This window comes from Phoenix dactylifera, chromosome 16, assembly GCF_009389715.1.
Source record: "Phoenix dactylifera cultivar Barhee BC4 chromosome 16, palm_55x_up_171113_PBpolish2nd_filt_p, whole genome shotgun sequence".
Lineage (NCBI taxonomy): Eukaryota > Viridiplantae > Streptophyta > Magnoliopsida > Arecales > Arecaceae > Phoenix > Phoenix dactylifera.
In genome coordinates, this window is record NC_052407.1 from 5,258,619 (window position 1) to 5,275,251 (window position 16,633).

The window sequence follows — 16,633 nt, forward strand, 5'->3', positions numbered from 1 at the left end:
ATGGTTTCGTTTCAAGCCTGCCCCAACTTGTACCCTTGTACAAAGAAATTTCTGTGCCGCACGACATAAAGGAATTGGTATAACTTATGGGAGTCAATGTGATGCATGAGAGCAGTCAAAAAAAGAAAGAAAGAAAAAAAAAAAACAAATGTGGTACGTGATGGGGCAAGGTCGAATGCTAGGTTTCCAAGAGAGCCATATGTGAGCCAATCGGAACTTTCCGGGTGCACTAACGACCACCCAAAGCAATTTTCGTGCATTAAACATCCAAGAACGTAGTCATCCGTGGAAATGCATTGGTTCTCACGGACAATCGTGTACATACTTTAAGCTAGTCAGCACTTATCACGGCTATTGCCCCGTTGACTTTCCAGCAATAGCAGCTCATAAAGAAGAGCATTGTAAAACTAAATATAGCCCATTTTTTTCTTTGCCGTACTAGTTGGTAATTGGTATTGATGATAAAATTAAAGGAAAAGGATAAAATTAAAGGAAAATGGCAGCCTATGTGTCTCTGTGTGTGTGTATATATATTGTATGTGTATTTTTGGGCCTGTCACACCGGAAATACTCTATTTCCTTTGCCCCCGACTGAAATATGTTTTAGCTGAGGGGGTTAGAAGATATTTTTGAAAATTCAAAATTGTCACTAAGAGCAAGATGTTCATTGTATCCCCAATTGTTCTTGTCTTGCCCTCAATCCGAATTCATGAACTGGAGATCATATCAACCGCTGCATAATCATAGAGAACCCTCTCCACAAACAGGCAAAGCATCTCAATAAGATATCATAATATGCAACGGAATAATTTAAATAATAATATGTAAACTTTATTTCAATAACTAGCTCAACTTTGCAATGTCTCACGATTCTAACATTGTTCTAAGATAATACATCAATTTAAATAAACTCTAATCTAAGATAATCTGTGCTAAAGTTTTGTTAGTCGTGTAAAAACCCCAATCAGCTCTATGAATCTGCAAAAATAAAAAGTAAGAAATCGTATAAGGAGCTAGACAACCTAGTAAGCAACGATCACTTTAGTTAAATAAATCAGACAATCAAATAGATCATAATTTACAAAAAATAAGCATATATGTAGTACTAATATATAAATTAAATCTTTCTTAATATATTAAATTTTTGTTCTTTTAAATATTCAATTGATCTTATCAATCCTAAGCTACGACCACATCTTTCTTGTGGCAGGGTCATTACAGTGGCTAATTTTCTTCCGGTGAGCTGCACATCATCTTTCAGTAAAGTCTTTCAGAATCGCGTATTTGCTTGTGGTATATCGCTCATTATTTTGGATACAATTTTTAGAACAAATCATATGTCAACGTATTAGCCCCTATTGGCAAGGTCCTCAAAATAGCTAAATTGAAATTCAAATAGTTCTAGATTTTATATTTTAGTTCTAAAATTATGCGGTGTTAAAATCAGTCAATCATATCTATAATAAGATCATATATCGTCATAATATTCTAAAATAATATATTCTACATTGTGAATAATACCACTCAAAAGTCATGAATATAATAATTTAATGATTAGTAATAAATTTAAAAAAAGTGAAACATTACTTTCTTTGTGAGGGAATTCAAAGTATTAGTCTGATCAATTTCAATAATCCTTCTAAGATCCTAATATTTAAAAATTATATTTTCATCAAAATTTATCATGATTATTCCGGACAAAGAAACCCTAACTCTAATACCTTCACAGAGTTGATCTAATGTAAGTGCCCAACATCCCGATCGGTCCGAACAAAGTGAAATTCATCTGATCATGCTCGCATGAAAATGCAAGGATTTCGATAGAGATCAGGGTTGACTAATTCTGATAATGTCCGAAAAAGACCAAATTGGGGGTTGGCACGTCACCCGTCGAACATGGATTAGAGCCTTTCACCAAGATTGATCTAGAATACGAAAAGAGGTGCCATGCTAGATCCAACATCTCTAGAGAGAGAGAGTAGAGAGAGAAAGTCTAATAGAAAGAGAAATAAAAGAGAGAAAGGAGGGGAAGAGAGAGGAAAGAGAAAGGGAGAGAAACAAGAGAGGGATGACTCTCTTTCTCCTCCTCTTCTTCTTCTCTTCTTTCTTTCTTTTTCTTTCTTGGCAAAATAGAGGATGAAGGAGGCTTTGATTGGTGGCTAACCATGATGGTTCGGCGAGGTGGCAGCAAGTGGTGGAGATATGAGGCAGAGGGTGGCCGGCAGCAGCGGTTAGCAGGCCAAAATCGAACCAAAAATAGGGCCAAACAGAGATGAATATTTGTGTTGGTGTACTCAAATCGCAACCCACTCACCGGTAGCTTGGGGTCTGGCTCCAACCATGGACTGACATGGGGAAGCGCCTGATGGCTTCGGCAATGAATGCCAATGATGGGCATTGTCGAAAAAAGAAAAAAAGAGGCAAAATAGGGATCCTTATCGGGTCAATTTTTGGCCGATTTTGCGACCAACGACCATGACTCCGGGTCATGGGAAGAAGAACAAGGAATGGGGAAGAGGGTTGGAGCATTACCATGGCTTGGTCGATGCCGTTGGCCTAGATTTTCAATGAGCACAATGACTAGAAATCAACGACGCATAAGAAGAAGAAAGAGAAAAAAAGAGACGACGGTAGTCAGCGATTGTCGATGGTGCTTGAAGAGGAGTTGGGAGAGCCATATATAGTAGAGGAGGCTAAGCTTATCCTAGACTTCGACGGAGTTTGTGGTGGTGGAGGACTCTTCCTCCTCCTCCATTGTGATCTACTAGTGCATTGCCCTATTTTTGAGTCGATAGTGGCCTCCAAGCTATGATTTGGGTATTGAGCCGAGCCAACAGCGCAACCCAGTGAGGTTGGGCCTCACACTTCTAATATCAACCGTAAGGTTTTTGATCCATTACTGTATAATTGAAGTTTACTACTGATACACTTTGGAATCAATTTATGCTAATAAGGTGAATCGATCAATGAAGACGTACCACTTAACTACGATTTGACCATTTAAAGCTTGCCATGTGGCCAACCAAAAGGTGTGTATAAAGTTCTCCGCATCTCAAATTTTCTTGACAGATGGCAATAACTTACTACATCGCTAGCTGTTTCCTAACAAATACTGTACCCGAGTAAATCTCGCTACTGAGAAATGCGGAGTGATTTAAGGGCGAGATACATAGTTTATTGCTTTATCAAACAATGTATTGCCTCCAAACTACTCGACAATAGGTTTTGGCCTTCGCCTTGGGTTTCTGAGAACTCTCTAGGTAAGTTCTTGTTCAACTCTCTTGCATTGCCTCTTTGCTCTTCTCAGGCTTCTTCCTATTTTCTGAGAGTTGTGTTTGACTTGAGCTTCGAAGGGTCTCCCGTCGGACACGCTTCAGTGGGTGGACTTCTTTACTTTTGTTATTTTAGGTCGGAGCCAGTATTGGAGCACTACCCAAAGCCATTCATTCACCATGCAACTCCATCAGAGCATTGTCATGGAGGCATGCAGCAATCCTATCCGATTTATCTAATCCGAAAGGCAGATGAGCCAAAAACTCCAGTGACTACCACCAACTCAGTGCCAGGGTTGGATCGGTTCTCAAGGACAAGAAGTACCAAAATGGTAAGAGGGAATATACCCGTCCAACAACAGCCAAAGGGGATGCCATATTAATAAATGAAACATCACTTAAAATTAGGACTAGCAGGGCAAGTTCTTTGGATATTTACAGGGGACAAAATCCTTTAAAGATTGGCTACCTTATGCTCCCGTCTCTTTTCTAATTTTTATTACCATCAATAAAGATATCAAGTTCTATCATCTTGGCATCAAAGCATCGATATCATTTATTTTGGTTCCTTAAAATATGAGATCGTCGACCATGGCAATCTTCGGCATATCAAAACCATTTTCATTGACTCTCTAAGATCAATTTGTAGCGTTTTAAGAAGCAAAGAAATAACCTAGACTTTTAACATGTAGGTGGGTTTTGCAAGACGAGCCTAGAGAAAGAGCAACCCAAGGCATCTGCTAGCATCCTAATAAAAAGTGTCACAAGGGATACTGTTATAAATAAAAAAATGTCTTATGGTTCCTGCAATAATGGATAAGAAGAGACATATGGGCGTTGGAAAAAAAAAAAGAAGCCCATATACCACCAAGAGGAATCAAATCTCGTGGACAAGTCCACTTCATTAGAAAACTTCAAGCTAGAATTAGGAATGACAAGGTTGTTTCTGACTGTGTTTCTTAATATCATCAGGTCCACATTTTGAAAGATTCCAAATCAACAAGGATTTGTAGCCTCCAACATGCTTATTAGGTGGCTTTTGCAAGACGAGCTTAGAGAAAGAGACACCAAAGGCAGCCGCTAGCATTCTAATGAAAAGTGGCACAAAGGATATTGATACTAATTACAAATATATTTATTAATTTTGCAATAGTTGACACTTCGCAAGAGGAGACATGTGAACTTGAAAAATAGTCTCCATATATATACCACAAAGAGGAATCAAATCTTGAGGACAAGTCCATTTCATTGGACTACCTCAAACTAAAATCAGGAGTGATTAGGTTGTTTTGACTTGGTTTCTTAAAATGGTCTCGTCCACAATATTTTGGAGGATTCCAATCCAAATCAACAAAGATTTGCTACCACATTTCCAATCCTACTTGATCGTCTCTAGTAAATTTAAGAGTTAAACGAATCATGCTTTCTGAGTTGCAGCCCTAAATATTTTACACCAAATAGCTAGTGAGCCCACGCATTGCTGATTTCTAAGCATCAGCCATTCAAGAGGTCGTCTTGAAGTGATGGACCATCTCTTCTTTTTTCCTTTTTGACTTGTATTGTCCTAGTCTTTTTTTTCTTCTTTTTTCTTTTTGATGAAACTAGTCTTATTTTTGTCACTGATATACAAAAACATATTTTGAAAAGTAGTTAACTGGAAACTATATCAATCTGTTTGACATGTTGGGATAATTGGCAAATGAACAAAGACAATGAACTCTAGGCAGTTTATGTCAACCGTGAGATGAGCAGTGTAGCTGACTGGGTTGCTTCTTACGGGGCTAAACATAGTAGAGACATAAGATGGGACTATTATGGTACCTTCCATTCTAATTTTAAAATATTTTATTTTTTGATTTTATTAGATGTATTCATATTAGAATCGTATGATCCACCAGATCCAACTAGAAAAAAAGAAGAAGCAAAGATAATGAACAAACCATTTCGACATAATATTTGCTTAACTAGGATGAAAGCATTTTTTTTACAGTGTAAAGCAACATTTAAAGTAGAAAACAAATCCAAAAGGTATAGAATAAAAGTTTTTTTTTTTGAAATGGAAAGCGGAGGAAATAAAAGTTTACATATCCAAAAGGTCCCTTCTCGTAGTTGCTGGATTAAGCATTACACCACCTCCAAGTGCTCATGGACCGAGGCCCCATCAAGAACTCAACGAGTCTTGATCTAAATAAAACGACGTTAGAACCGAAGGCATAGTTCCAGATTGGATTCTGGACCAAAGCCTTGGAGATCCGATCCATGCAGCATTTGGAAGAATCAGGGAGGCAAGCAGAGATGGGACTTCTGCAAGTATCGGGCTGGTCTTTGACGTTGGACATTTTGGCCCAACTTACGTTGTAGAATCGTAACACAACTGAATTATAGCGTAGATATATCAATAATCTGATGCTAAATCTTATCTATCAAATGTTATGCAACCAAAGTAATGTTATAGCACCGTAGCATTAACTGTATAATAGTGAAGTTGTTTCAATGACTTTGTATAACATGTGATAGGCAAGATTTATATCTTATTAGTCTATTTTACTATTGTAACCAGTGCCCCTAGATACAAAAATACCAACATTATTAATACGGTTGAACAAGAAAAATAAGATAATTGTTTTTCTGCTCGTCCCTTCAATGTACAAGAGCAGTTTTTATATAGACTACAAGGCTGACGAAGTTTGGTAAGGCCGGCTAAGTTTGGCACAATCAATCACAAATCAATCAAGATAAAATTTGGTAAAACCAACTAAATTTGGCACAATGTCCTACAATGATTCTAACAAATACATCATTGAAACAATTTTGCTCACACAAAAATTCCTCTATGTTGCAAGGGAGGTTATCATGACTCTCATGCACATAGAAGCAGATGGTGGTTACATTTTGAGAAACTTTTTGCATGTTTGCAAGGAGGGAACTAAAGAACTGTCATATCGATATTAGTCACCTTTCATGGTGAGACACATTTGTAAGAAGGCAAATAGTGCTGCTGATTGGGTTGTAAACTATGTGGCTAATCACAGTGGTTAATTAGGATTCAACGTCAGATTGACCACGACAATTCATGGATACTATGATGAAGGATGCGGGAAGATGTGTATATACAAGAGCTTTGTAAAGCAGCCGATCCATCGAAAAGAAATGCATGTACAAGAGCTTGTTGGTTAATGATATAGGAACATAAGAGAAGCCCTTGTATCATTTTGGTTTGTTACGTGGACAACAAGTCCCAACAATATCTAGGGCTAACCTGAGGTACATATGGGCTAGAATAAGGTAGGACTAGCGTTTGACAATGCTTGGTGATTCCAAGACCACCTTTAGCCTAGCCCAATCCCTAGCCTTGGAATTGGTTTTGGGTTGGAAGCAACCCTTGGGAATACCTACTTGAACTTTAATCCCATGATCCTCGTGTAGGAGCCAGAACGAACTCAATGCAGTCAAATGGTCAAGACTTTTTTTCAGCCTTTTCTCTCCAGTCCTTGTCCTGTGTTTGTTTACTAGGCCTGATGAGGTGTGCTTAATAAAAAGCTCACTTGAATGCGTCAAATTAGGAGACACATAAATTTATTTAAGCTTCACAAATGAAATGGGCATGAACAATTTGGACCCCTAAAATAGATCAAAGTCCCAGCTTAGCTCAATAATAAGCGCGTTGGGTTCACAAACTAGCCAAAATTGAACTTGTCAGGCTCAGCTTAAACTTGTGTATTATTTTCATACAATGAGTACTTAATCTGAGCAGCTTAATATTTTCACTTTGTTAATTATAACTCGCACAATAGCATGATTAAATATTTGCATATTAAAGAATTCCATCTACAAAATTAAGGCAAAATACAAAAATACTAAGTCGAAATTGGCTATCTTGCAATGAAGATTTTTTGCCTAATTAAGCTAGCTTGGAGAAGATCCGATGAAAGCTGAGCTTTGCAATTGCCTTCATAAATAATTAAATATTTCTGCGAGTTGACTTTTGCATTCAACATACAGAAAAATCATGTTTCTTTTCTCAAATTTTCTCCCAAATAAAATGATAGTAAACCATGATGGCTTTGTTTTTTTCATTAAATACAATGTTAAAGGTATTTTAAATCTCAACTTGATTATTATAGATGTCACGCCCCGAATGCATCACCTGGATTGACTATATGAGATGGCCGCATAAAGTCTAGAGCAATGCTCTAAAGATCATTAAAGGCCTAAGATGAACACATTTTCAATAACTTCTAAAATTAAATAACTAACTTATTTAATTACAAAGTTTTAAATGTTCATCACTATCAAAAAATAAACTAACTTATAACTCTAATGTTTGAACTCCACGTCCAACCCATTCGAGACTATGCATCCTAGGACTCTAAAAAGAAAAAGCATAGAAGTGGTGTGAGATTGACGACCCAATAAGAATCTTACACACTCACACCAATATAGATAAAATAAATTTAAAATAAAGATTAACTATAAACCATATAAAAAATGTAGGCAAAATATATAAAAACCCACACGATTATTCAACATAGCTCGAATAAATCTATATAATTATGTAACTATAAATGTATATCATTAAATATACAACTCATTCCTGAAAACAAGTTAGATATTATCATACAATGGTTTTATATATTTCATCTTTCATCTTTATCCAGATTTTGAATTAGCAATTATTTTACTGATTTGGTATATCAGTGGTCACACTTTAGCTTGTGACTAGCAAACCATCATTTCACGCTTCGACCCATTGTGGCAAATCATAATAACCAAAATATCTACACTTTGGCCCACAATAACAAACCAAAATATTCGTGCTTCAGTCCGCGCTGTATACAGAACTTGTTACCTCTACTAGTCTCAAAATATTGATCCACTCCTTGATCTATAAACTCGGGGGCAAAGTGTTCTTCTCAATACCTTCTTGCTCAGACGATTGTCACCTACAGAGTCAGATCTCATCATCAGAATAATTATAACCCCCCATATATTATGGCAAATGGTTATAATAAGTTCAACACGAAATTCTAGGACCCCTCCTATGGTCGCATAACATTGATCTAGGATCCCTTCTACAATCACATAATACTGATTCAGGATTCTTAGTTATGCAATACTGACTCGGAGCCCTTGGTCATGCAACGCTAGCCTGAGCCCGATATCAGCTTAGAGCCTTGTTTTGCGCAATGCTGGCCTAGGACCCCTCCAAGGATCAGCCGGTCCAAAAGATGTTGGGTCCTTTCCTCGAGCCCGTTAAGGCTTCTAGAGAGAGAAAGAGAGAGAAAGTAGAGAGAGTGATGAAGAGAGAGAAAGAGAGGAGAGAGACCAATAGAGAGAAGACACAAAAGGAAAAGAGAGAGACTTGGAGTTTCCTCTCAAAAGAGGAAGAAGATGGATTTAGGGTTGATCACACCTCCCCAACAACGGTGACCCCCAGGGGCATAGCAGCGGCAACTGTGATGTCTCCTAATGGCAGCGGCTATCACGATGCCCCGCAGCGGTAGAGATTGGGCGGATGTGAAGATGAAAAAAAAGAAGAAAAATAGAGGAGCCCTATTTCTTGGAGATCCGACCATCAACTAGCTCAAAATCGGCGAGCAATGGCGACCTTAGAATCGTGGAGCAAAGGGAAGAAGGTCTAGGGGCTATGCCTCGTCTTTGGTCCATTTTCCCAACAAGAGCAGATGGTGGCATGCCGGGATGCTCGATGGAAATTAAGGAGAATGCCATGGATTTCTCCAATGATCGATGGTGGTTTGAGATAAGGTGGCTAGAGTGAAGAGAAGAGTCCTTTCATAGGATGAATCTAGGGCTCCTATGAGTTATAGACTTGATGCTTGAGGCGTCCGAAAAGAAGACAGACTTCTAAAAGTTGTTTGCTTCGTCCATCTCTCGTGCGAGGCATGTGAGGCATTTTTTTTCAGTCTTCTTTAAAATTCATGCTAGGTCGGTCAATGGACCGGCCCCTCATATTTTTCCCTCCTTTAAAATAATTTCATCTTTGAAACTAATGTACCTAAGATTTTTGAAGATACTCAATGCTTATTTCATCCTTGAGCTCTTAAGTAGTCTCCTTATTTGGAAAACCAAATCAAGTCCTTTAAAACACTCTCCAACTTAGAGTTAATATTTTTCACTAGATTCGGAATAGCTTAACCAACCACACTTTCACTGTGCTGCTCTGATAAAAATCTATGAAAATTATCTTTGTTCGCTAAATAATTTCTGAATCAATAATATCTCAAAATTTGCCAAAGTCCTAAAATTATAACCTAGACACCATCTGTCATCGAATGCCAAACCCTATGGATCACTTCTAGCACAACCCTTTGCGATCATAAATCTAAATTTGATGCCCTTATATCGCAGTCTCTAGTGGTCTTAAGCCTAAGCTCTGATACCACTTCTGTCATGTCCAAATCCGTCACCTAGGTCGACTATGTGACACAGTCGCATGAACCCTAGAGTAGTGCCATAAAGTATATGCAAGGCCTAAGATGAACAAATTTCTAATAACTCCAAAAATTTAAATCAACAGATAATAGCCAAATAAATCCACTATGATCAAATAACCAACTTGTTCAAATGCAAATTTTTCAAATGTTCATTGGTATCAGAAAATAAACTAACTCATTACTCTGATGCTCTAAAACTATGCATCTTAGGACTCTGAAAGAAAAGGAAAAGAGGTGGTGTATATAAACCATATCAAAATGCCGGCAAGTATCATAATACCCTATACCAATTATTCAACATAGCTCGAATAAATCCAAATAAATATGCAACCATAAATATACATCATCAAATATCCAACTCATTCCAAAAAGCATGTCAAGATTTATCATCTGATGGTTTTATATTTTTTATCCAAATTTTTGATCAGTAATTATCTTTCTAATTTGGACTATCTATAGTCACGCTTCGGCTATGACTGGCAAACCATAATTCCATGCTTCGGCCCATGGTGGCAAATCATAATATCCGCACTTCGGCTCACAATGGAAAACCAAAATATCTACTCTTCATTCGGGAGTGGCAAGCCAAAATATCCACTATTTGGTTCGTGGTGGTTAACCAAAATATTCGCATTTTAGCCCGTGATGGCAAATTAGAATATCCGCGCTTCGGCTTGTGGTGGCAAACTAATGTGCCATGATTCGGCCTATGATAGGCAATCCATAACACGCCTAGCTCAAATCCTTTTATTCATCAATTAAAATATTCAATTTCATCCATACGAGAGAAAATATAGGTTTATATTATATTTCATGTTCAAATTCTAAAATAGTCAACATCATATTCCAAACAATCAAAATCATAATTCAAGCAACCGCAATCATCGATATTTGATATGTCTATATAATAAAGAAATATATATTTGTATAACCATGTTTGAAATCAATCAGCAATCATACGACAAATGATGTAAATTCCAAAATTGTCGACACATCATAAAAAATATATATTATCCATATATGCGATTGTGTATAGAATTTCTTACCTCTACTAGTTTCAGACTTAAGTACGACGAACACCTATCCACTCCTCGATCTATGAACTTAAAGAACAAAGGGTTATATTCAATACTTTTTTGCCCAGACGATTGCTCACCTGCAGATTCAGATCTCATCATCAAAATAATCATATCCATCCATAGATTATAGCACAAAGTCATAACAAGGTCAACCCAAAATTAAGACCTCTCCTATGGTTTCATAACATCGATCCGAAATCCCTCCTACAGTCGCATGATGCCGACCTAGGATCCCTAGTTACGCAATATCGACTCGAAGCCCCTGGTCGCACAATGCTGGCTAGGGACCAATATCGGCTTCCTGGTTGCGCAATGCTGGCTTGGACCTCTCCAAGGTTCAACCGATCCATGGGACGTTGGATCCTTTCCTCGAGCCAGTTAAGGCTTCTAAAGAGAGAATGTAGAGAGAAAAAGAGTGATAAAGTGAGAGAAAGAGAGGAGAGAGAGCGCAAGAGAGAAGACACAAGAGGAAAAGAGAGAGACTTGGAGTTTCTTCTCAAAAGAGGACAAAGATGGGTTTAGTGTCAATTACCCCCCCTCCCCTATAACAGCAACCCTCGGCAGCCTAGTAGCGGCAATGGTGACATGCCTCGATGGCGGCGTCGCCCCATAGCGGCGACGATCGGCCGAACGGGAAGAAGAAAAAAGAAGAAAAATAGGGGAATCTTGTTTCTTGGAGATTCGGCCATCAACCGGCTCAAAACTGGCCGGCAATAGCGACCTTAGAACCATGGAGGAGAGGGAGGAGGCTTTAGGGGCCGTACCTCGTCTCCGAGGAAGTCTTTGGTCCTTTTTCCCAATGAGAATGGATGGTGGTTTGCTGGGATGCTCAACCTACATCACAGAGAACCCCCTAGGTTTCATTGGCGATGTTGATCTAAAAGGTTTGATTTTGATGATGCAAAATATTTGAGTAAAAGTTTCAGTAATCAATTGCTTGGAGTATACTTGAAAGTTTGCAGAAAATAAAAAAGAATCCTTAGTAACTCTTAATATGAAGAAATGAAGCCTAATTACATAAAGCTCTGCATAAAGAGATTTGACTCTAAAAATACCTTGAAGTGATCCTTGAATGCACACATACAATAACAACAAATTTCAACTTGGGCTATCTTAAGAGTCGACCCCTGGATTACAATGAGTCAATCTCGGTACATTGATGCAAATTGATATGCCATCACGAGTCGACTTCCGCAGATCATGAGTCGACTTTAGAACAGTCTCAAAAAACAGACAAAAAGCAGTAAAATTTAGCTTATTGGCGAGTCGATCTATAAAGGTCATCAGCCGACTCGAGTCATACAAGAGTCAATCTTAGAAACAAATGAGTCGACCCCTGAATGACCATAGATAAAAGACAGAGAGCATCAAAATTTAGCCTATTGGCAAGTCAGCCCATGAAGAAAATGAGTCGACCCTGTTAATGGACGAGTCGGCCCCTAAATCAAAAAGAGTCGACCCCAAATGGCCTCTGGTGAAAAATAGTGTGCAACCAAAAATAATAGCTATTTTGAGTTAACCCCTAAAGGTCATGAGCCAACTCCTGAAGATCATGAATTGACCCCTAAAAAAGATGAGTCGACATGTCTACACCTAACAATTGTAACTGCTAGTTTTTCTATAAATCAGAATGGCTGTTTTTATTTCACAACAACTTTTTCAGCCTGTCTAACTGTTAGAAATAACTTCTAACTATTCTTTATTGATATAAATGCATAGTAGCACCAAAAAGAAAGTAGAGATGAATGAATGCGAAGTCATTGAAGAGCCAAGAGAAAAAAAATGGGGTTTAGCATTTGAGTGCATTCATTAAGAGCTGAAAGAACATATCGTCCATGAAAGAGTTGGTGAAGAGAATTCAAGTTCAATCAAGACCAACCAATTGATTCAAGGCTCCATTTATTTTTATGTACTTAAATTTAAGGAGTTGTAATTCTTTTACTTTGAATTTCTCTTATACTCTCCTGCGACAAATTTCAGGGTTTGAAACTTAGAAAAAAAAGGTCCATCCAAATCTTGAATTGGATTGTATTGAGCCTACAAAAAAGGCTCGAGTGTAGTTTTGGTTGATTGCTGGTGAAGATTAACTTGGTTGATTGTGAGCTTGGCTAAAACAATTGAACTATAATCTTAAAAAAATTATAGTAGAAATTCTTAAGAAGTGTGTCTTGAAGAATGGACATAGGTGCATGGTTATCTCCGAACCACTATAAATTTATTGTGTTTGTGGTATATGATCTGTGTGCTTTAAACTCCTGCATATTTACTTGTATTCTTTATTAATAGCAAATCACACACACGCACACACTCATTAAGTTCTATTCCATTGCTTTTTATTTAAAGTTTTTGAAAAGCCTAATTCACACGTCCTCTTGGGCTATATAACTGGGCAACAGACAATCGATGGAGGTTTGAGGTGAGATGGCTAGAGGGAAGAGGGGAGTCCCTTTATAGGATGAATCTAGGGCTTCGGCAAGCCCTAGATTTTTGGACGCTTAATGGAGGCCAAGAAGAAGGCAGACTCTCGGAAGGAGTCCCCTTCTTCCATCTCCCGTGTGAGGCATGCAAGGTACTTTTATTATTTATTTATTTATTTCGGTCTCGCTTTAAAATTCATGCTGGGCCGGTCAACGGACCGAGCCCTCATAATACATGAGTCCAAACATTTATGTTTTGGAAAAAAAGAATTACTTCAATCATGCATGCTTTGACTTTCTTTGCGCGAAACTCTCTTCATTCTAAATCACGACCTACCGAACACAAAGCATGGACTTCCTCGATTGATAAATTTATTTTTCACAAATTTAGCCGAGGAAGCATCAAAGCCAAGAAGTTTATAGAAGCAATAGCATTGAAAGAAACCAAGGACAGGTCTAACCAAACATGACATGAGTTAATCAAAACCAACTTAATTTCTGAATGATCCAATTCAATCCAATCTAATCATACCTAAACAACGCATACCCAACCTAATGGAGTCTTGCCGAATTTAACCCATTTGCGTGACTTCGAATTTTTACATGCACCAATCCCAAATGGGAAACTGTTGATGGCAGAACTATTACTGACATTGAACTGATGGTATCAAAGTCAAGTGCCGCAGCTACTGCAATCCTCCGCTAAAAACAAACGTAAAACGCCAAAATTGCCACTTGGAAATTGGCATTCCTTTCATGTTGACGTGGCAATCCTGATAGCCGTTCAGAAAAAAAATTAAACCGATTGACAAGTAATCCATAAAATACTACCAACCGTTGATTAAATTATCCAAAATCCCCCTATACCACCTCAAGCTTTATCGACAAAAAGACAGTCCACTGATCCAATCATGTCATTGGATGTCAAACGTATTACATCATCACGAAAGCAGCCACCACCTTAGCATGCCACAATCTCCTCCGTCCATCCAACCCAACACGAATCTCAACGCAATCGGAACGGCCATCTAAATGTTCTCGGTCCACTTAGATGTTTTATTATTTCAAAAAAGTTTGTCCGTCTTCTCAAAACTTTATCCAGGTTTTAGAGGGCTTCGGTCGTCACGTTATATAACGTCTCGCCGGTTTCAGTTTCTCGTGGGGTAACGAACCGGGTTACGATATTTCGACCTTTATCGATATAGTATTTACTAATTGCTATTAATTTAAAACGCATAAAGAGAAAGGAGGGGAAAAATGTAAAAATTTCGTAATTTGCGAACAGCCGCTTTCCAAAAGAAAAAAAGGACCAATTCCGGCCATTAAAAAACCATCATTTTCCTAAAACCGGTTTAAATTTATACATAAGAGAGAGAAAGAAGAGAGAGATAGAAGTAGTTGCTTTCTTTCTCTCTCTTAATTCCGTTTCTTTCTACATTGTCCAGTTTAAAAATTTCCCGATTTTCGAAGTTTTTCAAGCGATTAACCACGCGGCGGGCACCGCGGGCGGCGGCGGCGGCGACGACGACGGCGGCGGCGGCGGGGGAGAGGAGAGTAGGTGGTGCTGGCGGAGCAGGAGGAGGTCGGAGAGACGGCGGCGGAGGGCGGCCGACTCGGCGAGTAGCCGGTTGTTTTCGTGGCGGAAGATGAGGCATCGGTCGACGGTGGCGACGAGGCGGTCGGCGAGGGATCGGTTTTCAGAGCGGAGCTGGGCGCCCAGGCTCCGGAGCTCCTCAAGGTGGCGCTGCTTCCGCATGCGCGAGCGGCGGGCGGATTCGCGGTTCGAGATCTTGCGCCGCCGCCGGCGCTCCTCGGCCAGCGAGAGGGCGGCCCGGTCCGGTTCTTCTGGACCGGTTTCGGTGGTCTGGGCCGGCTCCGCCCAGGACGTGGAGCCGGAGCCTTCGTCGAAGGCCGGGAAGGGGAAGGAGAAAATCTCGTCCAAGGACAGCATGAGGGACCTATTCGCAAATATTTAGGGAGGGGAGGGGGAGGAGGGAAGGGGGAGTAAAGGGAAGAAAAGAGGAGGCGGGGAGGGGTATTTATGGACGGGGAGGGGGAAGGACGGGGTTGGGACCCAGTGCTCGGACGGTGACGTGTCGCAGGAGAAGGCATGGTCGCATGCATGCGGCGGAAGAACGTATAAGCAAAATGGTGGGCTTGAATGGAGTCTTGGAGCACCAGGCAGTCGAGCAAACTTTTGGAAAAATCCCTTGGGTTCTATGAGATTGAATCCAAGCTACCACCCACTCATATAAACTTTTTTATTTCTGTTGAGAGGGATTATAAACTTCGTGCTGGAATTGGAACCACCTCATTCCATTAGTAGAAAAATTGAGTTGCAGTTAGGCTTACATGTAAAAGAATCATTTAATAAACTATAACAAGTTATGTATCTTATTTTTAATTTTCGTATATATTATATACATGTATTTATATAAAATATTTTAATTATAAGACCAAGATATAATTATTATTGAATTTTCTTATCAACTAAGATATAGTGATAATTGATATGGTAGTTGTGTTGCTTTTTAAGATTTGAGTCCTAGATGAGGTGTGGTATTAACCTTATACCGATTGTTTAGAAATAAATTTTTCCTTGTTATATAGCTTAAATTTTTAATGTAATAATTAATTAACTATTGTATCAGAAATTATATTTGTTAAAAATTGTAAGAAAATATAAAATATACGAATAAATCTACGACATTTTATTAACTTACGTTTTGGTGTTTTAACATGGTATCAGACCAGAGGTTCTGAGTTGGATGATAGCCGATTTTATAATACCGCATGAAGGTTTATGTGGAGATGTTTGTATTTGAGATATTTGGTTATGACGCAAGCTTCGCGCGGGAGGGGTTAGCTTAATCGCGAAGGAACTAGAAGAGGGGATGCAAGGATACGTGTCGAGTGGTGATTGGTCCCACGTGTGAGAGGCCGGATGCGGGTGGGCTTGCCCACGCGGGAGAGGTCGTGGTCGCGTGGTGCGCACCGAGGCAGGAGATGCGGGTCGCCGTCGGAGAAAAGGGAATGCGGCAAGGTGGCGAACGTCAGTGGGAGTGGTGGCCTTTAAAGTATTAATATTAGGACGTCAATCCTATTACTTGATTCGTTGCCGGTTCTGATTAAGGTGTCTAGAAACTATGTTTCTTGCAATGGTTGGACTTAGATAATGAAATCTTCTCAGTGCATGCAAAAAAGCTTCCTCAAGAGCACTGATTTGCCACCACTTTGGTGCCTTTTAATAATTCTTTGTCTGCCAATTAAATTAATTAAGTGGAAGAGATATCTAATGAGCGCAAGGCTCATCCCAAATAAGGCATTAAAGATTTATGCTTATATACAAGAGAGCTAGGTTTAACTAATGAATGGGTTTCATCAAAAATTAACCATAGAGATGACAAATC

At 39.0% G+C, this 16,633-nt stretch overlaps 1 protein-coding gene across 1 annotated transcript; it reads right to left on the minus strand.

Moving 5' to 3' along the window:
* Positions 1–14,060: 14,060 nt before the first annotated feature.
* Positions 14,061–15,211, minus strand: LOC113463145 (basic leucine zipper 8-like). The gene has a single exon (XM_026807178.2). The coding sequence runs from the start codon at positions 15,172–15,174 to the stop codon at positions 14,698–14,700; it is 477 nt and encodes a 158-aa protein (XP_026662979.2). The 5' UTR covers positions 15,175–15,211; the 3' UTR covers positions 14,061–14,697.
* Between the last annotated feature and the right edge of the window lie 1,422 nt (positions 15,212–16,633).